General features: G+C 37.3%; 1 protein-coding gene across 1 annotated transcript; it reads right to left on the reverse strand.

Annotated features, from left to right (window-relative positions):
• Positions 1 to 3,454: 3,454 nt before the first annotated feature.
• LOC134540149 (sushi, von Willebrand factor type A, EGF and pentraxin domain-containing protein 1-like) lies at positions 3,455 to 26,225 on the reverse strand. Its single transcript, XM_063382685.1, has 8 exons — positions 26,122 to 26,225; positions 16,929 to 17,162; positions 13,715 to 13,909; positions 11,053 to 11,212; positions 9,783 to 9,988; positions 6,521 to 6,733; positions 4,728 to 4,751; positions 3,455 to 3,684 (listed from the first exon to the last, which is right to left on the reverse strand). Exons 1-8 carry the CDS (start codon positions 26,219 to 26,221, stop codon positions 3,671 to 3,673), a joined length of 1,146 nt encoding a protein of 381 aa, XP_063238755.1. The 5' UTR covers positions 26,222 to 26,225; the 3' UTR covers positions 3,455 to 3,670.
• Positions 26,226 to 27,200: the final 975 nt, after the last annotated feature.

Consider the following 27,200-nt stretch of genomic DNA (forward strand, 5'->3'; position numbering starts at 1 on the left):
GGACAAACCATTTTTTTTTGTTTCAGTCATTTCTGTAACATTGAACACAATTTTTGTTTCTACTTGACCATTTAGAGAAAACAAAAATTGGAATGATTATGTTTGAAATATTTTAATTCTATATGATTTAATTTCAGAATATATAATAGCAGTAGTTAAATTATTATTTTGAGGAAAACCTTTTGTAACTCATACATTTACATAATTTGAATATATATATTTATTTTGTTTGAAAAAAATTGTTCATTCCTGTCATTTCAACACACTTTTATTAGCTTCACTTTAACTAAATAACTGTGTAATCAAATGTTGTAAGTTGATTTTAACCTACTTCTAATTGTGGTATAATTTTTGAACTTTGTTAGTATATGTAATCCCGATGACAATACAACAATTTACCGTAGAAGAACAATTATTCTACGAGAATCAGCATTTTCTTTGTAATTTATAGTTATATCCATGCTTCTGATGACACAAATTGATCCTGTGGTGCGTTAAAGCAATATTAAAAAAATTAATATTAAAAAAATTAATTATATTTTAAAATACTAAAAAAATACACTTTATGTGTTGTAAGAACTAAAAAGTAGAAAATATTCTTTAAATTTAAGTCATTTGTGCAAAAGCAAAAGATGAACTACAACTCTGTATAATGTTATTTCTTTGTAAGTTAAAAATAAATAAGAATCAAGTAATAAACAAAACAATTTAAATGAAAAAAGCTTGGGATGCTTGGTATCAGTTGTCTAAAGTTTTGTAACACTGATGTCTATTTGTTAGGATAGTCATTAAGCAAATGGAAGATGAGATAATGCACGCTTCATATCTTGTGTCCTAAATTTTCTACCACAAATGGCTATTCTTTAGGACAGAGTCAATATGAAAATGAAAAAAGAGAGAACCCCACTCATTTCATTAAAATTAATTGATTTGTTTATTACTTGATTCTTATTTTAAGCTTATTAAAATATTACTTTATACAGAGTTGTAGTTCATTCTTTCGCTTTTGAATAAATTCCTTAAATTTTAATATTATATTCTACTTTTTATATCATACAACATAAAAAACATATATATATATATAATATATATTTTTTTAGTTTATTACAAATTATAATATTTTAAATCTACTATGTTCAATTTGTAAAGTGCAGTCTGTCTCTTTGATAATTTGAAAATTCTTTTGGTCTATGCAACCTGTCTAAAGTTGAACCATATTTTATTTTTTCAATCATGTTTTCATAGCTCTAGTAAGACTGTTAGATTTCCTGTTTCCAAAACATATTTATTTTGTAGCTTGATGTAATTTGAATAAAACAATACTTAGCACTGCAGTGGTACAAGATAAATTGAAAATCGGACAGAGAAAAACTAAAATGCAGTGTTTGAGAGAAAAGCAGGCCTTTATATATTTGAACACCAATATTCTAACAGGTAAGTATGAATCTCATTAAAATGGCTTAAACTTACAGAAATTGGACTCTGGAACCTATGCTGTTTGCTTTCAATTTTTTTCCTTTGTTGATGGATAATTAAAAAAAAAATTTAGAATTTTTTAATTTTGGGGAACGGGCATTTCCCCTAATAAACACCTGTGTTCGCCCTTAAAAAATTTTTTTTTTTATAAAAGAACACATCATGTGAGAGATAGCATATGAGAAACATTTAAAACAATTAGCTGTTCTAGAGATTATATTTTATTAAATCTTATATGTTTCTGCCTAGTTACATAAAAATGCAATTATCATGCTCTATGAGTGATTCAAAGCTACAATCATAACTGCTGAGGCATAAACCTTGTTTTTGGTAGGTACTGTCATCTGATCAGTATTGTTAAGTTAATAATTAATACCTCTTACATGATCATAACTCCCTGGTAGAATGGAAATGAAATGGCTGATTTTAACAAAGTTTTAGGCAGGTGCTGCCATCTATTGAGCATTTTAAGAAATAATACCTCTTTCTTGATCATAACACCCTGGTAGAATGGAAATGAAATGGCTGATTTTAACAAAGTTTTAGGCAGGTGCTGCCATCTGTTGAGAATTTTAAGAAATAATACCTCTTTTCTAATACCTCTTTCCTGATCATAACTCCCTGGTAGAATGGAAATGAAATGGCTGATTTTAACAAAGTTTTAGGCAGGTGCTGCCATCTATTGAGCATTTTAAGAAATAATACCTCTTTTCTAATACCTCTTTCTTGATCATAACACCCTGGTAGAATGGAAATGAAATGGCTGATTTTAACAAAGTTTTAGGCAGGTGCTGCCATCTATTGAGCATTTTAAGAAATAATACCTCTTTTCTAATACCTCTTTCTTGATCATAACACCCTGGTAGAATGGAAATGAAATGGCTGATTTTAACAAAGTTTTAGGCAGGTGCTGCCATCTATTGAGCATTTTAAGAAATAATACCTCTTTTCTAATACCTCTTTCTTGATCATAACACCCTGGTAGAATGGAAATGAAATGGCTGATTTTAACAAAGTTTTAGGCAGGTGCTGCCATCTATTGAGCATTTTAAGAAATAATACCTCTTTTCTAATACCTCTTTCCTGATCATAACTCCCTGGTAGAATGGAAATGAAATGGCTGATTTTAACAAAGTTTTAGGCAGGTGCTGCCATCTATTGAGCATTTTAAGAAATAATACCTCTTTTCTAATACCTCTTTCCTGATCATAACTCCCTGGTAGAATGGAAATGAAATGGCTGATTTTAACAAAGTTTTAGGCAGGTGCTGCCATCTATTGAGCATTTTAAGAAATAATACCTCTTTTCTAATACCTCTTTCTTGATCATAACACCCTGGTAGAATGGAAATGAAATGGCTGATTTTAACAAAGTTTTAGGCAGGTGCTGCCATCTATTGAGCATTTTAAGAAATAATACCTCTTTTCTAATACCTCTTTCCTGATCATAACTCCCTGGTAGAATGGAAATGAAATGGCTGATTTTAACAAAGTTTTAGGCAGGTGCTGCCATCTATTGAGCATTTTAAGAAATAATACCTCTTTCTTGATCATACCCTGGTAGAATAAGGATGAAATGGCTGATTTTTAACAAAGATTTGAGCAGGTGCTGCCTGCCTTCTCTGTTGGTTAGTTTTAAAAATAATACATCTTTTACAAAGATTTGAGGCTGCCATCTATTGAGTATTGTTTAATTAATAATAGATATGTTCTCTTTCAATACATTCCAGATGCAGATGATACTGCTGTTGAATAATGCTTGGTGTTCTCTTAGTAAGTTATTTGAAACGGTGGTTTATTAAAGTAAATAATTTGCGATAATAAAGGTTTTAATAGCTACCATACGTGCATAGTCACCGTAACAGCACTATAAATACAATGCCTCATTCATGCGTAATGAGCAACGCAAGAGTGTTCTATCTGTAGTGTTCCGTGGCTACACCAAGGGTCCATCAGCGATTAGAAAATAAACACATGGATCTGAACCACTGTACTTTTATTCAGACTTGAGTAAATAGTGTTTACACTTCAGTGTTTCTACAGTACTACAGTTCAAAACAGCGACAGGCAACAAATCTAGAAAGATATTCCCATCAACTGATTCGTAAAAGCATTTTCGTAGTTGATCGTCAGGGCTTGTAAGTGGTGTGTCAAATCACGTTGTACGATCCTTGAACTACATGATAGCCAACGCTTCAAATGGTTGCACCTGGAAAAAAAAAACAATTACTAGGGCATTTCTGATATAGTAGGTAAACAGAATACAGTTTCACATGCACAGCACAGCAGAGAACTAGAAGCTACATTAGCACACAACACATCGGTTCCAAACATTCCAATTGTTTAATTTTCCTTAAATTTTGTTGTAATTTTTAGTTTCAAACACTTGAATGATTGTCAGTTGTTTACATAACATCAAGGGTTTAATTTGGCAGGTATTTTTAACGATGACAAATAAGTGGCTATAAATTATTTAATTTTATTATCACAATTAAGTTTGACTTTTTTATCCTGGAAATGCACATATCAGAACAATCTCTTTGTGGAGCAGATCTGGCAGATATTAATCATATGAATTTAGAGCTCTTAAAAATTTCATATGGACATGGCTTATTTAGAGAAATTTATAAATTTCGATGTCTCAACAACACATCAACGACCAACATACAAACCCAAAAATGATACTAAATATGTCATTTGTACAAATACAACCGCATCAGCAGATTCTGGTTGGTTTTCTATGTATTCATGTACTTATTTATTGTCTTTTATTGAAGTTTATTTATGACATACAGTAAAATCAGCAATTGTGTGTGTCAAAAATAAAAATATTAATCCAATATTCTCCCATCCTAAGTAAGAATCATTCAAAGAACTTAATCGTTTGTCGATGTCACAAACCCAGCCCAGGAAAAAGTCCCTTATATAATTATTCAAAAATTAGTGTTGAAAAGCTTCTAGTGACTCTATTTCTAAGAATTTTGAGAATGCCCTTTTGCACAATGTTAAAGTATTTTTCGCTGAATTAGAGCGCTAAATGTAATGAGCTGGCGACTTTTTAACCTAATATTAGATGCTTTTAAGCAGAATTTACGGCTATTTACTTAGCATTAGAATGCTTTACCTTTTTAATATTACTTTTTTTTGTATGCCATTTTGAAAACAAACATCAATTATTGACTTGCAAAGGAACATATGGAGAGGTGCAAGTATGTAAGTTAAAAAGAATATTGAGACAATTGTTTTACTTACATTGGCTCGTAGAGTTGTTATATGCTGAAACAAAGAATAAACACACACTTGTTAAACCCCAGCCTCATAACTCACCATCAGCTATATTAAAATGTGTTTTATATTTCACACCCCATAATGGGGATCATAAATTTAGGCAAAGAAAACTTAATTTGCTGAAGAATTAATATTACCACTGCACAAAACCCATTCTGTTATAAATTATTCTGGCGTGACCAAACACACAGTCTTTTTTACTTAGGCTGAGTGTAAAGCACGTATGTGAGTAGGTAGATAAACTAAATTGGAAGTATTTTCTTTTCCTTACGAAACAAACCAGCCAATAAGTATTGTAAATTTATAATATTTATTTAGTGAATTAATGTAAAGCGTATTTTTGTTAACATAAAACAGAGAATTAAAAATGATTTTAGGTGTTATCAGATATGATGAAGAAATTTCCAAGATTTACACCAAATTATCGAAAATAAATTTGGGTCCCTTATGTCTGTCAAAGATGATATTTGTAATTCGTTCTGGCGTATGTGCTCAGTCTAAGAGGCTAATGTGTGTGTACGTCGAAAGTAGTGGAAACGTATATGACAGTAGGTCGAAAGCACTGGAGACATACAGCGAAACCCCTTATTTACATTACCGTTATTTACGTTTTCCCGTTATTTTCACTATATTCTTCAGGTCCTGTTTAGTTCCCATTTAGTCCAATACAATACTTTCACGCGAATTACGTCTCAAAAATTGAATCCATCCCGCTATTTACATCACGTAACAACCATAAACAACCAGAAAATACCGTGGGTACTTTAAGAGTAGATAAGATTGGCTAGTAGGCCTAAAAACATCGTGAAAAACGTAACGTTTATAGTCGGCAATGAACATTTTAAATCGCAAAATATACATATTTTATAACATGAAAAGTTACTTTTATTTCTAAACATGTAATAATTTAAGCCTAGGCGTGTAAAAGTCCTAGTAATTATAGCAGGAGACAATCTAAAATGCACGAGGGAAAAACGTAAACTCACGAATGTATAAACGTGGCTGATTGTTAAGTTCTGATGCTGTATTTATGTCACAACTTAGCCGAAATACTGGTACGAGACAAACTTCACAAGATAAAATGAGCGGAGTCTTGGTAACTGTTTTATACGTATTTTATAATTTCGGAAGTATTGTATAAACTGGTATTAGAACTGGAGAAAAACTGGTACACGGGAGGTGGAGCTTATATTTTTTTCCGCTAAGCTCGCATCTATTGGCTGGCTGCTGATGCAAGGTCACGAGTCTGGGCGGAGCGTAGAGTGAGTTATACTGAGCATGCGCAGCTCAGAGAACCGAGAGAGCCAGCCGGCGGCTACGCCGCGCCGTAACAACAACTGATTGAGTACAATGACCTTTCTCCGCGCACGGCGCGCTATTGACAGTAAATTTCCATCAATTTGCGGCCCTTTTTTTTAATTTTTTTTACTGTGGTGCAATGCGTATGTGTAATGTAGCCCGTATTTGTTCTGAACGCTGCAGAATGCGACTGTATTTTAATCAACTTTAACGTGTTTCTTACTTTTCCCTTTATTTACACTTTCCCGCTTTTTACACTTTTTTACTTTGTCCCCATGAAAAGTGCAAATAAGGGGTTTTGCTGTACATGACCGTGGGTCGAAAGCATTGTAGACGTACACGACTGTAGTTCGAAAAACATGCAGGCAAAGCGTTTGTAGGTCAAAAGTCGCGGAGGCAAACGCATCAGGAAATCAAATGACTGATCGTTATGTGGATGAGTGGGATGAGCTCCCTACCTGCTTCGAGGTACTTGGCGACGACATCGAACACGGCGAAGCTGGACACGCCGAAGAAGAGCCGCGAGCCGTCGACGTAACTGGACGACAGCGGCTCCAGCTGCTCACGCACGTAGCCGCCCACGCCGATGGCGAACACCGTGCCGTTGTCGCCCTTGAGCGCGTCGGCGGCGGCCGCTGGGTCGGTGGAGCTCACGCCGTCCGTCAGCAGGACTGCCAACACGCGCACGCCAGTCGCGTCAACTCCCCACCCCCGTTCGAACACGGCTTCAACTTAAAATCATCTCCTCTTACTTTAGAACAGCGGTTCCCAAACGGTGGGTCGCAACCCACTAGTGGGTCGCGGAAGGATTACAGGTGGGTCGCGACTCGATCCTAATACTATCAGAAACCATCGAACAAACCATTAGAAAAGATGAGAAAAATCGAAACAAATCTAACTGTGTGCAAACACTTATCTATTGTTAGATAAATAACTGTTTTGCTACAAAGTGCTTATATTTTGTCAACCATTTTCAATTCAGAACACAAATTGTTTATCAATAATCAATCGGTATCTTAAAAAAAAAAAATTTATATTTGCAATATTTGATGTTAATTATATATACATAAGTAAGGGATACGATACAAATAAGGTTTTTTCCTCCACCATGGACCGATAGACCGTGGAGGTATTCCTATAAGGAAAGGTGGGTCACCAGTTTAAAAAGTTTGGGAACCACTGCTTTAGAAGACAGTTGCAAATAGCGGTGGGTACGTAACTAGAGCATTTGGATTCTAAACTGAGGGGGAGGGACAGGAACCAAAATACAGAATGTTCATAAAAGAATATCCTAGTTTCAATGGTATATTATGACAGTTTAATTGAAACCGTTTACAACAAATCATGCATAAAATTAAACGTAACCTAACCTACTTTTTCTTACAAATGTTCAATATGTGTATCTTAAGTTATACCACGGCACACATCCAACCTAAAATCCAATTCTTCCCGCACTTTGGTTAACAAGTCCGGAGTAATGGATGGAATAACTTCTTCGATACTGTGCTTCAAGTCTGGCAAATCATTAGTTAGCGGCGGAACGTAGACACAATAGGTATTTTATAAAGCCCTAAAGGAGAAAATTGCATGGTATTATATCAGGTGAATGTGGAGGCCAGCAAAAAAGAGCTTGTCATCTTGACCATTATGACCAATTAAACGGTCAGGGACTTCGACGTTCAACCACTCTCGTACAAAGAGATTCCAATGGGGAGTTACTCTTTAATTGTGATTTTGAACCAACACACTACCAGGCCTACAGTTGATACAAATTAAATTTATAACTGTGACATTCATTTACGGAACATGCAGCACAGAAACTTGATTTCAACAGTTTGTAGGTCAAACCATGTCCCTTTCTTAGATTTTCAAATTTTGCTTCAGAAGAATACAACCGACTTGAAAACCTTTCAAGAATTCTGAGTGGCATCTCTTTAAGATAAGAATTTAAGAATACGCTAAGGACAGTAGAGTAGTTCTGTTTTTGTATTTCGATTTAAAACTGTAATTTTGCATAGTAATAATGGCTAAAGTGCATGTTTTCTGTGTAATTTTTGGCATCAAACACCCAGTACAGATAATTTAAAGCACTCAATGAACTGGCATTACACCTTTATCATCATTTCTCCGCAATATAATGTAATAGTCAACACTCAAATCTCGCAGTTGCCATATGCATGAAAAGAAGACTGCCTACGGGTCCAAAGCCTTGCACTTAGAGGAGAATCCACGCTAGAAGCACTTATCATTTCAACACGAGGCAACTCTCTGCAAGGGGCCCTATACTGGGCGACCACCAGTGAACTTTGAGGCGAGAGTTGTACAAGTCACTACCCAGATTTACGAGGGGTTTTCTTTTATTTAATTTTTTTGCTTATTGTCGTGTCATAATGATAATACTTGAAGTTAATGTTGTATTAATCTTATGTGTAAGCCGAGTATATTCAATTTGATATTGAAGGTGATAAGGTAAATAATGATTTGTGATTGATAAAAATTTCCTTTAGTTGTAGTGATTTTGAAAGCATTTGTTAGAGACTCCAATTAAATTAATATTCAGAGAAGGTTGCACCATTTCGCGAACTGTTAAATTAAGTTAATTCTTTAATTTTTGGTTTCAATTCAGGGCGAGAGTAACTAATTTTATCACGAGAACTCCAGTAAAATATGCCTGCTGAATTTAATTTTCCTGCCAATAATTCCTTTAATCTTGTTTGAGTCTCATACTTTAATTGCTGTTCTTTTTGTTAATTGCTTTCCGCTGTTTGGAAGGAGGGGGAGGGAATGTGCTTATCCGAAGAATGCACATTTCATCAAGTATACATGAGTGTTCAATATTATTGCGTAAATGCATCACATGTAACTTGTTCTGTGGCAATATCTTGATAGTAAAAGTAGTGTCTCAATAACCAGTTTTTTTTGTGATCGCTCAGACTTTCACCCTTGTTTCCCCTTCCGAGATGCAACAATTGTAACCAAGCCAGGCCCCCATGGTGCCGTGTTCTAACCATTGGCGTCGCAACCGGGGGGGACGGAGGGGATACTTCCCCCCTAATAATAAAAGTCTTCAATTTCGTCCCCTCCAATAATATATTTAGTTTCGTAGTTATATTAAAAATATGATTTCTGTGATATAACCCATATGTTGCGCACGATGCATTCAGTCCAATCGTGGTAATGTGAGCACTTTTTAATTCGATCTTCGTGTAAAATCAAAATCAGCTCCGATACCGAGGAGAGATACTATAGTAATAGTGAATATAATCACTTTATTACTTATGTTTGTGTACATGTGCGAAATATTCTTAACACTGCTGCGGCATTTAAGTGCAACATTCAGGTTTCTCCTGATGTTTAAATTAATGATTTTGTGTGGATATAGCACCAGCAGATAATGATAACTGTGTTTTTTTACAAATTTATCCTCTGAAAATATTTTTTATAAAAAATAAATTATACATTGCAACCAACATTAATTAAAATATTTAGGAAAGAAAAATTCCTAAAAAACCCACCCTTTTTTGCACCTTCCAACCCCAAAATTTTTTCCGGGGGACGACCCCCCCCCCCCCCCCGGCTTTTTTTCCCAGGGGATGGATATTCCTCAACAACTAAATCAATCAAAGTCCCCCCCTCCCCCCCAATAAATATATATTTTGCGACGCCTGTGGTTACGACACACGCCCCCCCCCCCACCCCTGGTGGAGAGTATGCACTCACACACGAGCACCCGGCTGTGCGCGCGCCTGGCTCTCAGCTCCGTGCCGGCGGTCTCCAGGGCCAGCTTGATGTCCGTGCCGCCGCCGGTGTAGCGGATGCCTTCCACCGCCGCCAGGAAGTCGCAGGTCGAGTTCTGGTCCGCGCGCACGTCGACGGCCGCCGTGTCGCTGAAGGTGACCACCCCGGCAGAGCGGCTCCCCGACAACCTGCAAGGGACAGCGCTCGGAGGAACTACTTTCCCGCCGATGCATGGTTAAACCAGGTTTCAGGTATCGAAACCAGTTAAATTCATCTACAGAAATTTTACAGGAGATACGAAAAAAAAACTCCCCATTAGTAGAGACCTGCAAAAATTCGCAGATTCATTTGGTGATAGGCTAGAATTCAAACACATGTACCTCTTAGATAATTTTGCTGTTGGCTTTACTGTTCATCTGGACGAATCTCAACTAGTTATAAACCCTCAACCAAAGAAGGATCGAATCACAGACAAACCAGATGAGACGACTTACAAGTCGGCAGCCAATGAACTTGCGTTATTTGCCCCGAGTGTACAAGGGGTATGTGCAGTCTATCCTGAAGGACATCGAAACCGCGAATTTTGCAGGTCTCTACCTATTAGGTACGTATTTTTATTTAAGTCTTTGGGTTAAGAGTTGTTTGACACAACTTCTGTCCGAGATTGTATTCCTATGTTTTTTTTAGCTTTTATAGCTCTTATACAGTATTTTTTAAATTTAATTTATTGTTTCAATTAAAAGGTTTTTGAGGTAAAATTTAGAAATTTTTTTCAGAAAAATGTGTAATTCTTGCTTAGTAATTTGGTGTACCGATGTATTATAATTAAAATAATACACTATAATGTGAAATATTAATTATTTCCTTGTTACTATATTGTGAATAAATCACTGGGCACCTTGTGAAAATAAATGCGTAAATAACATAAAAATTTACTTTATTCAAACTGTATTTTTAATGGTGTGTGTTGCTTCAATCATATAATGATCAAATTCATTTAATACTCTTACAATACATTAACTATTTGAAGGGTATAATAACTAGTAATAATCTAGTACAACACAAAAAAAAAATTATAAGATGAATTTAAGTTGATAGTTGCGGACAGTGACTCACATCAAGTACCAAAAATCAATATTAGTTCTAAAGGGCGCCGCTAGGAGGAGACACCGCGCTGGAAGCACCAGCCAGTGTCGCGCTTATCATCCCGCCTCGCCGACACAGACACGCCCCTGACTGGACTCAAACTCACGGGAACGCGTTGACGATGGCCTTGACGAAGGTCTTCTCCATGTCGAACTGGCTGAGCGAGACGCTGCCCGACTCGTCCAGGACGAACAGCAGGCTCGCGTTGACGCCGTTCAGCGTCCGGTTGATCTTGTCCACGAACTCTGCGCCAAAGTCTTCAGGGGCTGCGGGAAGAAACATTCCGTTAGGCCCGCTCCACGATGACACGTCAACGGACACGGATCCCACGGAACAGAGTTTCTACAACAGCACGCAGACGGAGACAGACCCATGCGGATTAGCTTAGGTGCTGAGCTCTTCCGTTTACGTTTCGCTCCGTGCGACCGATAGAAGCCGAGTACTTGGCTGCGGTGGCACCCATGTTTGGTTATGTTCTGAATACGTTAAAAATTGTTTCAAGTACAAGAATATCTAGTGTTCTATTATTACTTTGTAGTTTATTTTATTTTTATGTGTAATTTCTATCCATGCATAATTTGTTTTTTTAAAATTAAACTAATATTTTGTAACCTTGAAATGCAATCTCACTGGTTTGCCATTTGTTACTTTTCCGTGCACTGTGGAAGTAGGAGACGTGATAGTGAAACGTTCCGGTAGAGCCGTTGTAAGCTTATACGCTCTTAGTAGGCATAAACTCATGACCCTGTATAAATAAAATTTGCATCTTTTTTCGATGCTCATACATTTTGCCAAAAGAGTAAATTTAAATAAAAGTGCATAGTACATCCGACCAGCTTAAATTAACGTGTCCATGAGGATAACGTACATTTACTACATTCCGTAAATTCCAATATGTATATACATATGTAAAGGCAGCATTCTTACAATCACAGGAGCAAAAAAAAAAAACCTTTAACGACCTTTAAACACACTGTAATTGCAAAAATTTGCTTAAATAGGTATTTGGTTACAATAAGCTGGGTTCATAAATTATTTACAATACACATTATCATCGCTAGAAAGACACCTAAAAACTTTAATCTATTTTGACTTCCAATATTCTCAAAAAGGAAAGTAAATTAATTAATATAAAATTAAAATAAACTAAAAAATAATCTACAAAATTAATTTTAAAAAACTTTTCCGAAAGCATTAAAGTTACCAAAGTAACAAAGAGGATATAAATTTTAAAAAACTAACAGAATAATTTAAAAAGGGGAAACATAAGAGAGACCAAAGTGACGGCAACGTCGCACCATTCTCCGTTTCCATGCCATTGTAGAACAGGTCTCACGCACTGTCTTCAAGATGCAACATGTGGTATACCAGAAAATTTTAAATTAAAGAACATTTAAACATCTTACTTTGGCAGTGGGAATTGCACTTTCAAAAACTTAAATCAGACGTTATGAACTGGAATAGCAGCCCAGAGAATATATTTGGCTGGAAATTAAAGTACCTTAAGATAGAAATTCTGGCAGGGAAGGTGCGATTTTGAGAAGATTTTCTCCTCACCTTAACATTAGTGCAACAATTTAGAAATTTTTTCCTGTGCAATAGCAAGTTAAGGTTGTAGAGGTAAAATGATACAAGTTGGTACCAATTTCCTTCTTAAATGCCTAGTTTTCTTTGAGGAGACTAAGTTTTGCTGAACCCGAGACGCAAGGCGCAATAGCACAACGTAAGTACGGTATTGTCAGCTTCCAACTTCCTTGCATTCTGGCTTGCGATTTAGACGCCCTTATTTAAATAAAAGCGTTCCGATAACTTTTAAAGGCGCAGGTGTAGATTTTTATTACAAATGTCATTTTTACACTTGTTAATCTTTCACACAGTAATTGAAAATAACGTTTTTAAGTAAAGAGAAGGTAAATTAAGTTAATGTAGTCAGTAGGTGAGGGTAAGGTAGAGAGCAGGTAAGTATAAAGTAAAGAACAGGTAATGGTAAGGTAGATAGTGGGTAAGGGTAAGGTAGGGAGTTTTTAAGGGACAGTACTGTGGTTAAGGATATGGTAGGGAGCAGAGTAGGAAGCAAGTAAGGTAGGGAGCAGGTAAGGATAAAGTTGAGAGCAAGTAAGAGTAAAGTAAGTAACAGGTAAGGGTAAGGTAGGGAGCAGGTAAGGGAAAGTTAGAGAGCAGGTATGGGAAAGGTAGAGAGCAGGTAAGGGTAAGGTAGAGAGCAGGTAAGGGTAAAGTAGGTAGTGGGTAAGGGTAAGCTAGAGAGCAGGTAAGGGTTAAAGGTAGGTAGCAGATAAGGGTAAGGTAGGTAGCAGGTAATGGTAAGGTAGAAATAAGTTAAGAGTAAGGTAGGTAGAGAGTATATATAATGGTAAGTTAGGGAGCAGGTAAGGGAAAGGTAGAGAGCAGGTAAGGGAAATGTAGATAGTAGATAAGAGTAAGGTAGAGAGCAGGTAAGGGTAAGGTAGGTAGCAGGTAAGGGTAAGGTAGGTAGCAGGTAAGGGTAAGGTAGGGAGCAGGTAATGGTAAGTTAGGGAGCAGGTAAGAGTAAGGTAGGTAGAGAGCAGATAAGGGTAAGTTAGGAAGCAGGTAAGGGAAAGGTAGAGAGCAGGTAAGTGTATGGTAGAGAGCAGGTAAGGGTAAGGTAGGTAGTGGGTATGGGTAAGCTAGAGAGCAGGTAAGGGAAAGGTAGGTAGCAGGTAAGGGTAAGGTAGGGAGCAGGTAAGGGTAAGGTAGAGTGGTTAAGTTAGGTAGCAGGGTCGACTCACTCTTGCAGGAGGGCACATGACCCACGCCGGCAGAGCCGCTCCAGCTGCCGTCGATGCAGCTGACGGAGGCGCTGCCAATCAGCTCGTAGCCGGCGGTGCACTTGAGGCTGCAACTGTCCCCCTGCGTGCTCAGCTTGCCGATGCACGACGCTGGGGACCACGACCCCCCTTCCAGGTCCGGTAGCTTTGGGCAGTCTGCAAGGCGAGACACCTCACGGCTAGCTTCACGACACTTCGCACGGCGTGCTACCGTGTGCAGCCTTCCTGATGTTAGTATAGAGGGCTGAAGAGTGTTCCATAGTCCAATCTCAACCAATAATAATGTGTGTGTGTGTGTGTGTGTGTGTGTGTGTGTGTGTGTGTGTGTGTGTGTGTATATATATATATATATATATATATATATATATATATATATATATATATATATATATATATTATCTTTATATCACACAAGCAACAAAAATATATATTTTTTTAATCGATCATGTTTGAAGTGTAACTTCTGTACAACCGGTAGAGTAAGTTGAGGCACTGACATCATCAAAGTGTAACAAGATGCGTTAAAAAAAAAGGCAACTTTCATGAGTGGGGTGCTCGATGACATTTTGCATGGTACCAAACATTCTTGTACTTGTATGCATATGACTGCCACAATTCCATGAGTGTATTTTATTACAGCAGGCTAATACCATAGGTATTAAAACAAAACAAAACAAAAACACCCAACTCTGCACATGATTTTCAGGTAACCGGAACATGTAGGTACCCATAAAAGATTCGTCCGTAATCATGTTAAAAATGGGTATGCTCACAGCATTGAATTATTTTCATTTTAAGGTGGGATCTTATATTTTGATTTTTTTTTTTTTTTTCCATTTTCTCGTCATTGCTAATGGTAATTGATTACTTCTGTAAATTTAACACTATACCTCATATTTGTTGTTCTGTCACAGATATTTCATAAGTGTGCCAAATAAAAGGTGTCAAAAGTCGTGCAATAGTTTGTAATCGTTATCAATTGTGTGAATTTGTGCAGCAATTATATAACATTTATGACATATTTGTTGAATATATTTGTGTCAAAATGAGTTATAGTGTTAAGTTTTACACAAAATACTCTTCAACTAATGGTTATGATGAGAAAATGGAAAAAAAAATTCTTCATGGCGTGTGACAACCCACCTCAAAGAAAACTCTTGTTGAGTTTGGAGTTTGGCACTAAACTCAGCCTGCCGAGACGTCATGATACACCGTAGATCTAGGTGTCACCAGATTGATACTAGACAGGTGCTAAGAAGCTCTTGTCTGTAGTTAGTCCCAATGCTATAACTAACCTCAAAGTGCACCAACCTGTATGTTATAATAAATGTATGTTTTGCATTTGAGCATAAATATTGATTTTTTTTTTCCAGATAACCTAAAATGTGTAATTTTTCTTTTAAATATTAAATGTGTATAAAGCTATTTGATTTCAGTGTTTAGCTACGAAACTTTCGGAAGAAGTCGCGTCGCTAGTCTTCACTTCCTCCACCCCTTCCTAGTACCCCTTCCCCTTTTGCCCCTTCATCACCAATCAAATTTACCTTCTTTCCCCTCCTTTTTTTGCCACTTCCTTGATTTCGACAAGGGCTCAGAAGCCAAGGGTTTCAGATATATAAGATGAGAGCATAACTGTTATAGAAACATCGGGTATGACTGGCAGCTTGGTGAAAACAACAAAGGTCACCCCCTAAAAACCAGTACCTCCCAAAACTAAAACGGACAGCAATGTCCAAGTCCACGCTCCCTTGCTTAGTAGATTTTTTCTACTCTGACCACCTCTTCTTCCGGAACCATCCCTATGTTTCCCATAACAAACGTGCTTGATTTTAACGCTTATTTTTGTAAGAGCCCAGAGTTATCCCTGCGTCTATCCAGGTTTTACCTGGACCCATATATTCTAGATATAGTCTAGAATAGTCAATGAGGGAAGTTAGCCATGGCACCAAACGCTGCCATAGCTGGCCGATCCCCTCCTAGCACATGAATCTACCCCTCCTGCATGATTAGAGGGAAACCTCCCACATAATTGGTTTTGGTTCTTGTGTTTGTATTTATATACAGTGGCCAAACATTAACTTAAGCATGTAATATAGGATTCGGCTGCTTTTCCAAATTTTCTGTTTCAGCCGCCACTTAAAAATTTACGTTTGGTGGATAGGTTTATTGCTGGCTGCACGCCATTTCAAGTTAATGCTGTGAGGTTCCGCCTTGGAGACACCTATTCGAAACAAAGTTTCAGGAATATTTCCTTGAGCTCCCGTATTCTCGCCAGCCCAAGTTTTCTTCTGAGTGCCAAAGCGACCCCAAGTGCTGCTCCAGAAGTACAAATTTAATTTTTTTTTTTTACCATATTTTGTAGGTTATGTTTACTTAAATACATATATTCATGCGTTAAACTTTCCTTTCATCAAAAAGGGTATGAAACTATTCAAGTTTAGTATTAAAGACCATAAATGTCTAAATATTCCAATGCCGATCTACTGACTTGCCTTGTTCTGCAACTGCATTCTTTCTTAGCCTTTTTTTCTGGAGCCGCCATTGGCCTCCCTCTCTTTTCTATGGCCATTGGGAAACAATGTATTTATCAAAGGTACTTATACTTTTTATTTTTTTCGCCCTTAGTTTAACCTGAAGTGTAAACTTTTACGTTTTTATAGCTATACTAGTTTGAAAAAAATAATTAGTATAATAAACACTTTAATAAAAAATACACGAAATATTTGTTGAAAATTCAATTTATTACCTAAATATTTTGCAAATTTTAATTATATCTGATGTAAATGCCTTATAATTTAAATTGTAATTATTCTCACATTGTGACTCTTTCCCCACGCACCACTTTGGCTTGTATTACTGTTAAATGATGGCGCCGGGTATTTAACCTTTTTCTCTAACCAAGAACGAGTTACATACTACGATTCTCTTGCGCTCGTTTTTCATTGTGTCATTCTCGCACTTGAGACCATGTATGATTGAGAGTACCTATAGTCAGTGTAGCTTCTTACTTAATCTTTCATGTTGGTATTTGGTTGCCAATGCCTAACTTTCTTGCACAAGATTTTGAGCACAACTCGTACACATTTGCCCTATTTGCCCTTTTCTTATCCTAGCTCCACACCAATAAGGCAGTTTGGCAAGGCGGGAGTGAGACATCACAGTGTAGCGCACTGACCTCCCTGGCAGGCGGCTCTCCACGGCCAGTCGCACACCTGCAGCGCCGGGTTGAAGTGCAGCCCAGCGGGGCAGTGCATCAGCACCGGTCGGCCCCAGCTGCAGCTGTAGAACAGGCCGCAGTCCGCCTGGTGTGGCAGATGCACCGTGTAGTTTGCCGGGTTCCACAGTGGGCAGGCCGGCGTCAGGGCGGACCCGACCCCCAGCAGACATGCGGCCGTCACCAGCAGGGCTCCTGAGGAACGGCGATCACGTGCTTTGCTTGCAGCGCGTAGAACATGGTGCCTGCTCTTGCCACGTTTCAAACTGAAACTTCTTTGCTCAGAGGGCTACAGTTTCCGAGCATTACGAAAATCCCGATCGCATGAGGGGAATAGGTACGTGGCGGGAGAACCGTTAGAGGAGGAGAGTGCGTCCAACGCAAGCACCAGCGGTCAAATGGGAAGATGGCAAGGAGGAGGGGATAGGTATGTAGCATATAATGATATACGCTAGTTGTAACGGCCGCAAGTGGAGACGGCAGAGGAGAGGTAGAAATGACGCAGCAGTGATGCTACAGAATTCTCTTAATTCTGCTTGTGTTTGTTTGGTAAGCTCCATTCAGTCATTAAAAAATAAAACTTGAGAGAAAAAGTTTTTATTGACAGTTATAGTTTACCTGGGAATGGAATGGACACCTTGGCCATAGGCAACGTGGAATTCGAATAAGCATTGAGGCGCTTAGTTAACATCTCCAGAAAATCTCCATGCTCGAGTCAGAAACTGTTACTTTTTTTTTTGGGACGAACATGGCGTCATACTGGTTATTTTAAAGACACGTGGGTCAATAAATACAGAAAAAATTACAAAAGTTACGATTGTGAACTAGTTTAATTTTCAGGTGGCGAACTTCTATGCAGCGGGATAAAAGAAACTGATGCAGCGTTGCGAAAAGTACTTGTAACTAAATGGTGATTATGTGAAAATGTAAAGTAGGTCTGTAATACACAAAAACTTTCAACGAAAACTTTTTTCTCAAGAGTTTATTTTTAATGACATAACAGAGCTTAATTTATGAATAACCCTCGTATTATGACTATTCAAGTTTGTAAAATGTATTTATTCGAGGATTGCTTCCCTACCTTATATGTAGTTTCCTCTTTGGCATGCCAATATGTATAGTTAACCCCCGGGTGCATTTTGCCACATGTGGGTCCGCCATTTTGACGACTTGGGCTCATGGCTATAGCAGTTTCTGCATGCATGCGCATTGTAATTTCAACCTGTTAAATTTCCGTTAATTATTGTGTGCCTATTTCATTGCATTTCCGGTGTATACAAAAATTTTTCTGATATTTATCAATCTCGGCATTATTTTAAAGAATTCCTCATTAAATTTCATGTTCTAAGTTCGTATTTGAGAATAGGACAAACATCTCAGAATGACAGCGTCTTAGCACAATAGCGTAGAATACGAGGACAACTTAACGAAGAGACACCGGCAAACTAAGTGCAGGCCTTTTTATGCTGAAACACTGTAAATATTTAGCAACAAAACTAAGAGCTTATATAGGTTATTCTGTTAATACAGAGGTTATATTACATAAAGTACGCGATGCTGAATGACGTATGTTTTCGCTTAGTCATCAGCCTTCGGGTGATTTATTTATTCAGTTTTTTCTTATTACCTAATTACAATTCCTTCTGGAAAGTTAATCGCAGTCCCAAATATCCCATGATTATGCTCCTGCTAAAACAATGACACACTATGCTTTTTGTGAAAATATAAATAAATACTATATGCATTATTTTGGTTCATTTGTGGCGTATTGTAAAAATTGAAAAGAAGCCAAAGAAAAAAATGTTTACTCTCAGGGTCTCGAACCCATGAACCTTGCAATACGAAGCCGAGCTCTTGCCGCTGCGCCAACCACTGCTTGGAAATTACGCTGATATAAAATACTTATGTACTGTCCGATCTGCAACAAGAACTTTATTTCGTAAACGCTTGGCCATCTGGGCTCTCACCAGCGTCACTTTCATGTCCAGTTGAGCCCTGCATGTCGAGCCCGGACGACATCGGTGATGGCGATTAGCTGTCCTCTCCTTGTGAGTGAATGATTGTGTAGAAAATGCTTCTTGCTGTTGCAGACGCACCTAACATTCGGCAGTCATCGATGCTTGCAGACAAGACACATCCCACGCGGGATGCAGGATACGCAATATGATTTTATTCAGGTTTCACTGTAGGCCCTTCTGCAACAGCCCGAACCTTTGGGCAGTCTGTGTCCTTATTTTAATGCGAATGACGTCAGAAATGCACGTGGACCAATCAGCGATCAGTGTCCATATAGCAACTGTAGACAGGGCTTACAGAGGGCATAATGACTTATGAGGGGTTCAAAAAATACAAGTCAAAGTGAAACAATTCACGACGGAGCCTTATGTAGAGTTTAAAAATTAGAATATTTATTTTCGCACAATGTTAAATGTAACAATAATATTTGTAAGGAAACAAATAAATACATTATAAGGTGTTTTGCAGCATAATAAAATAGTATACATAACGCATTACATGGTGAATCAAACTTAAAGTTAGGAACACTATACGATTCCAAACGTGTCATAAAAATGTTACCGTAAACTGGGGTGAATAGGGACAGTTTTTAATTGTTTTTACAAGTAACTTTTAAATGTAATTTTTTTGTGAACAGGCAGTATTTTTTCCTTCTTGCACTACCCTTAAGCTATTCATAGCCTGTTATAAATGTTTGCTACCTGCGGTCATTTAACATATATTAATTTTTTTATATGTGTCCCTATTCACCCAAATGTCGGGGTTAATAGGGACAATGGTGTATCATTAATGGTAGTCCCTATTTTTTAATCACTGGGGTGTATAGGGACATAATTTACAATGCATCAAGCAGACATTTACATTTGTACCAAATAAGGAAATAGTAATTATTTATTTTTACATGGTATTTTCTATTTTATTTAATGAAAGGAGGCTCCTAACGAAATGTTGACAATATTGATCTGTTTACAAAAAAAAAATCTTTATAGCAATGATCAACGCACACTAATAATATTTGGAACACATGTCAATAATTATAAGAATCATGAAACTGCTCTCAAATTTACACTGAGTTCAAGTCGAAAGTGGATTTGGAGTGAATGAGTAACGTCCCCTGCGCACAGTTGGTTCATTCAGGACAGCAAAAATGTCATTCTTTGAGAAGTCACTTTCATCTGGCACATTGGGAAAAACAAATATGTTTGAGCACTTGGTTGATTGCCGCAGAAATGTTCCAATGTACCGGTGCTCATCCGTCTCAAATTTCTTCACTATCCTTCCTATGAAAATCTTGATGCCCCGATCGTATGCAAATCTGACTTTTACCCAGTCCCCTTATGTTGGATCTTTTTCTCCTTCCTTGCCGTTAGGTATCTCACATTCACTGGATGCGTGTCTATTTAAAACCAATTCATCATGTTCTGACATCACATGTTCTGATTCAGAATCACTTGTATCAGATCCCTCTAAATCTGCAACTGTCACACTACGCCCTGCAGGGACATTTAGTCTCTTTTTTCTGCCCCTTGTTACTTCTTCATCAGAAGTTCCATACCTCATAGTTTTTAGGAATTCTGTTAGGCTGCTGTCTACAGTCTGTTCTTTTTGTTCATCCTCATTATGTCCAGAAGGTAGCTTGTCGAGCACTCTTTTCCTGTTGAGAGGAAAAATGCCTGCCTTAGCAAATCCAGCCTGGATGTTATGTTCAAGTTCCTTCTCCATCAAATTCATGGTCTTTTTCAGGAGGGATGGGAAATATTTCTTATCAAATGGCTTGTGTTTTCCTTGAGCCTTGGCCTTCGTTTCTTCTAGAACTTTTCTCCAGCTCATCTTGAGAGGCCTGAATAGACTGACATCCAATGGCTGTGTCAGATGTGTCGAGTTTGGAGGAAGGAAAACAAACAAGATTTCATTTTCCTCGCATAATCTGACTACTGTAGGAGATAAGTGTGAGCTTAAGTTGTCACCTAAAAGAAGTTTCTTTCCTTCGAATCGACGACAGTATGGGATGATAACTCGTTTGAACCAGTCGAGAAAGCAGTTGCCATCCATCCAACTGGACTTACTACGATTGTAAAAGGTTCCAGGAGGTCCACCTTCACTCCACAAATCGTACAAATATGTGGACTTGTAAATCACATATGGAGACAACATCTTCCCAGAAGCAGTTGCAGCAAACATGACAGACACACTTGCTTTACTCTGATTCATTACTCGTTCGGGGTACTTGCAGCCTCTTTTGAAAATGAGTTTCCGCCGGCCCGGGTCGTCGGAGAGTGCTGTCTCATAATTAATTATTAAATGTGATGGTATGCCATCTGCAGTCGCTTCTAGTTCATCAAAGAACTTATTGATGACAGGAGGTGAGACTTCTGCTCTGCTCCTTTTAATGTTTTGACATAATCTTTGAGAGAGGTCAGTTTTGTGTCGAGTTAAAAAGCGAAGTGCCCACTCATAGCCAGGCATGTTGTTTTTGAATTTTGCTATGGTCTTGCCCTCTCTGTCTAAGTGGTATTTGACAAAACAGCGTAAGTCGAACGCACTTAGAGGATATCCCCATCCAGCACAAGTTTGGAGGCACTCAACAATATCCTTCTCAAAATCTGAAGGGAGCAAAGTTTGACCACCTTTACTCTTGAAATCAATATGTTTACCTTCATTGTCTCTAAACTGCTTCAAATAACGATGCAAGGCAGACTTTGAAACTCCAAATTTTTCTTCAGCCTTCCTAATAGTCATGCCATTTTTAACAGCTTGCACTGCCAGATTCGCCTTTTTCCTGTCTATAGGACGATGCTCTTTTGAAAGAGGATCCCTTTTGTATTTTCTAGGCATTTTAATCACTGAAAAAGAAAGTAAAGTCCTAAATTACAACTTACAAAACAAAATATAGAACTGAATAATGTTAGTTATAATAAATTTAATTTAATAATATGACTAATAACAAAAACTGTAACAACAAAATTTTTGTAAGTGATTTGTACAAGTTGATTTTATGTCCCCATTCACCCCATTTTTATGAAGAAATTACAAGCTTGATAAAAATCAACTGATAATTTTTTTAAAAATAGGAGGATCTTTAATATTTTTTTGTGTAAAAACTTACAAGACTACACTAAAAGCTGACATTTACTTCAAGAAAACATAGAAGCTGAAATAAGCTTGTAGCAAACAACATTTGTGATGGCACAATATGGCCTCCCAATTCAACAGCTGTTAACTAGGGCTGCCAACATGAAATAAAAGCTACAAAATACAATTGCACTTGCTATTTTAGATAAACAAACAATTTTTTAACGTAGTCTACTATATATAAATTTAATACTCATTAGTTTAAGCAAACTATATTATAAATATAGTTTTTCCCAGTTTTTGTCCCTATTCACCCTCATGTCCCCATTCACCCCAGGTTACGGTACGGAAAAAGTTAATCAGATACCTTACAGGTTGTTTCCAGAGAACATTTGAGTCAAAATGACACATGACAAGGCGTTTCATAAAGAAAAATAGGGACGCTATTTATCAAAAAATATTAAGGAAGCAAAATGAACATAATTGAACACCTTTTCGACTTTTTTACGTTGACATGCGCCAGGCGGTGTATCATCATGAGGCACTGACGGTGATTCACTGTCTGGGTTCTGTTTACACCTGTTGGTGGGGTAAAATGATCTTTCAACACAACATACACATAATGTTTTCAAAAAGACTGTATCCATCAAAAATTGTGTATTACTGCATAACTACACAAAATATTAACAATATATACACACTGGTAGTCTGAAACGTTGATTTAAACCTTAAGGTAATCGTATTGCCTTGGTTTCCAATGGACATATTTGTAAGCAGTGTACAGCTATAACTCTCATAAAATGTTAGCGCCACAAAAACATTTTTTAAGACGTAGCTTTCGACACCAACCTGGCAGATCATTTATCCTCGCAAACACACAAACTGATAACGTTTTGCGCACACTAATGGCGTGAGGATATACACGGCAAACAGCAAACATTTAGGCCTAGGTTAAGAATAATGTGGGGTTTATGTAGGGCAGTGGCGCATCTCATTTCACGCAGCAAGATAGCTTTGTTTGCCAGCCAGTGACTTTCGTTTGTACTACGAAGCTGAATCTTGCGTGTGCATGTGTGTAAACGCAGTGTCTGTAGTCAAATACTTAACGGAATGAAAACAATGTAACTAGCACGAACGAAACAGGCACAAACTAATGCACTGCCAATGAGGAAAATGTTGTGTATGCCAAGGCTTGTCATTGGCCAGGTGCGAATATTCCATGGAAACAAAGGTTCCCCTTTCTACAGGATGGATACAATGGATTTTTTATTGGATTCTAAATCTGTTATTCGAATACATTATTTCATTAGAATTACTAGATTCCAAACAAACACACTACATTTTTGAGACAATCAATTATTCTTTACCCAGCTCTTAAATGTCGCAATCCACTGTCTGTTCTCCGCTTATTGCACCGAATCTCCAGCTCGGCTGTCTTTGTGTACAACAATAAGCGTGTGTGTTTTAACGAATTAATATGCGGTTAAAGAACATCGCGTTGTAAAAACATTGACTTATAATAACTTATTAGAGCAAACCTCTGTAAAATCCTTAATTCGTGAAATGGATAGTTTAAAAGCAGCGGGAAAATGTTAACTCATCTCTCCGCAGATTTAGGCGATACGAGTTATACTATAGAGACCTGCAAAATTCGCGGTTTCGATGGCCTTCAGGATAGACTGCACATTCTCCTGTACACTGGGCAAATAACGCAAGTTCGTTGGTTGCATAGAGTAAATAAAGTACGTTGGTTGTTGACTTGTAAGTCGTCTCAGCTGGGTTGTCTGTGATTCGATCCTTCTTTGATTGAGGGTTTATAACTGGTTGAGATTCGCCAAGATGAACAGTAAGCCAATAGCAAAATTATCTAAGAAGTATATGTGTTTGAATTCTAGCCTATCACCGAATTAATCCGCGAATTTTGCAGGTCTCTAGACAGTGCAAAGGAACCAATGTCTGTCTTCGCTTCCTCCAGCCATCCAAGCAGTGATAGGGAAATCAGTGAGAGATTAACTGAGGGGGAAAGAGGGGTGTGTGTGTGGGCAGGAGGAAGAGACAGGCTATGTAAGACAGTGTCAAAAACATTCTGCAAGTGCGGTTAAAAGTTGCTCTATGAATATTGTCATTGAAAGACAAAAATTTCTTTAATTTTAATTACAAGCCCAACTTCTGACATGAGACAATTATTTACTGAAACTAAATTGAAAATCATTTAAAAATTTTTTTTTAAATAATTGTCTTACGTGTTGGGAAATTATTTTTGCAGGGCCTCGTTTAATGTGCACTGATGAGATCATGTAGATTAATAATGGGATTAGTTGGATTTTACACTATTTATTATTGGCATTGTGCAACACTGGCATTATATTAATGTGCAGTGTGTGTCAGGGGTTTAGCCGGGGGGGGGGGGGGGGGGGGGGGGGTTGTTAGAGGTTCAAACCCCCCCCCCCCACCACCACCACTAGCGCCAAATCTTTAGTTAATTTCTTATTCATCACTCAAACAAATTTCATATTAAAATTAATAAAATTTTTACCATTACAATATTTAAATTTAAGTACCGAAAACTGCTAAAATAGCACTATTTTACACCTTAAAATCCAAATTTCCCCCGGGGGGGGGGGGGGGGGGAGAGGCCATGCTTCTTAACACCCCCCATACACAAATCCTGGTTAAGCCATTGGTGTGTGTGCACACACACCATACTTATATATAATATATACCTACTATATATATATATATATATATATTTTCTTAACTGTTGTAAAATTTACTCTTTCACACATGTAAATTAATTGTCATTTAGATTTAAAATTCAAAATTTTTCAATAGTTTTAAAAACAATACATAAAATTACTGATTTTAACTGGAAGAGCCATTAACTGGTTTAAAAATTCCTGATACTTAAAATGTTAGTTTCCCTCTTTGAAAACCAACCTTTGTCCCTGTTGTTGGGAATAAAGATCTAGAACGAATACAAGCAGAAAGTATGAAACAGTAGAACATAAAAAAAAAAAAAATTGGATGTAAAGGGAGAGGGCAAAACACGGTAAAGAAAGCATTTCGAATTAGCAACCATTATTCCCTCCGTATAGTGAGAGGCAGGTAAAAGAAAATGGATTCGAGACTGCCATATACTCAGAGATTAAGTGTTGGTAAACCCCTTAGAATGCAATGGGAATATAAAAGGTATCATGAAAATATGTTCAATAAGCATTAGGTATTACAATTTAAAATCTTTAAAGTGAATACTTATAATAAGAGGTCTTTTAAAATTGTAGATTAGTCAGTACTGAAAAAAACAGGGTGAATAGGATCATAGATGTGAGTATCAAAAGTTGGTAACATATTTTGTAACATAACAAAATAAAAATAAAAATTGTTCTAATAGTTCTATGTATGATTCTTTTCTGCTATATTGTTTCAAAATATAATTTGCAAACTTTTGATCCTATTCACCCCATTTAACGATAACCAAAGTAATTTATTTAGGAATTTTTTTTTGTATTTGAACATATTTCAAGCAATTTTTGCAACAAAGTCTCTATACTGTACCAATGCAATAAGTGCTGGGCAAATAAAATAAAACAGGACATACACAATGCATCAGGACAAAGAATTATGAATGTGAACTAAGTGGTCAGGAAAAAAATTAACACGTAAAAAGATGACAGCAGAAATATCTCATAAGTGTTCTGATGATGGACAAGGTCAGTTTAATCTAAAAATAGACCCCATAAGTGAATGTTCAGTACGAACATATAAACATAAACAATAAAATCCATGGCAAATATTACGCATGGGAAATGGGACTGTTAATATGACCACTCCAACATAGCTGTGTGAATGCAGGAAGTGTTACCTAATATTTTAAAAATATGAAACATTAACATGATTATCAGACAGATGTCTTTAAACGAGAAGAAAACTAGTATGCATTCAGCAAGACAGTAAATCACCTTCACTGAGTCTATAAAACCAGAAAGGAAATCAGTACATTCGCAATGAGACAAGCAAATTTAAATGGCCAGGCATCGTAACAACATGGGTAAAAAAAAAAACTCACCTTGCATTTTGACGTGCGGTACTGGAAACAAATATTCGGAATATGGCAGAGTGTGCGGAGAAGGTAGTATATATACATACATACACACACACACGTGCATGGGACATAATTAAACTGTAGTTTTTTATCTTGTTTGAGTAGGCTTTCAAGTGTTTAACTGGCGGCTTTTGCAGTGTTGTGCAGTTGTGACATAAATGATATGATTTCCTGGAGGCTTAGTCACACTGCAGTTTTTCCTGCTTCAAAGATGGCCTCGAAGAACCGCGTCTCGGCCCCCCTGTTAGTCGGGAGGCGTGGTTTACCCCTAATCCCTTTATCACATCGTAAAGAACTGCATCCATATCGGTGCTTTGAGGAAAATAAAACTACAGGAAAACTTGCAGAGTTGTAAATATCTCCTGATTGCTTGCTGATACGTACAGAAATGGTTGGGACAGAATTGAAATTTTTTCCGAGTTTCTGTGGCAGAATGCAACGTAAGGAGCGAAGCCGCACTATAACACAATGTGTACACTTGGTAGAATGTAGCAGCGCAGTTACGAAAGCACGAAATTCAAAGTCTTGGCAAGGTGTGGGGAGAAAAGATTGTGATAATTGAAAATTACACCAACAACCCCGGGAGCTGTCTGAAATTAAACGGCTGCTGCTGTGGCTAGTACAAGGCAAAATTCACATTTTTAGAAATTTTCCTCTTAATCCGTTAGAATTGAACCACTTAGATACTTTCAAGTTTTACACTTACGGTCTGAAAATGACTGTCAATAGCTTTATGGGAAGAATATCATTGCCGCTGCATTTAGTTTAGTGGAGGCCTGATGTATTGGTATTGTCAAACCAAATAAAAGCTTGCAATTACCACAAAGCACAGATGCGTACATGAACAGGGACGTAATTAAACTAGTTTCCACCCGGAGTAAGAACTCATCTTGGAAACCTACCCCCCCCCCCTCCCCCCCACAAAAAAAAAAAAAAACTTTAATCACTACATCTCATATCACCACCAAATATTAATTCCACTGTTCAAAATATTTCTGATTCAACTTAGATGGCAAATACATAGATTTATCTGCAGGCATATT

Source organism: Bacillus rossius, chromosome 16 (assembly GCF_032445375.1).
Source record: "Bacillus rossius redtenbacheri isolate Brsri chromosome 16, Brsri_v3, whole genome shotgun sequence".
In the NCBI taxonomy this organism is placed as follows: Eukaryota; Metazoa; Arthropoda; class Insecta; order Phasmatodea; family Bacillidae; genus Bacillus; species Bacillus rossius.

Coding starts and splice junctions, on each gene's coding strand:
- LOC134540149 (XM_063382685.1), bottom strand. CDS start 26,221: ATGCACGTGTGTGTGTGTATGTATGTATATATACTACCTTCTCCGCAC. Junction 13,910..16,928: donor GAGAGCCGCCTGCCAGGGAG/GTCAGTGCGCTA, acceptor CTCGCCTTGCAG/ACTGCCCAAAGCTACCGGAC. Junction 9,989..11,052: donor GCCATCGTCAACGCGTTCCC/GTGAGTTTGAGT, acceptor TGTCCCTTGCAG/GTTGTCGGGGAGCCGCTCTG.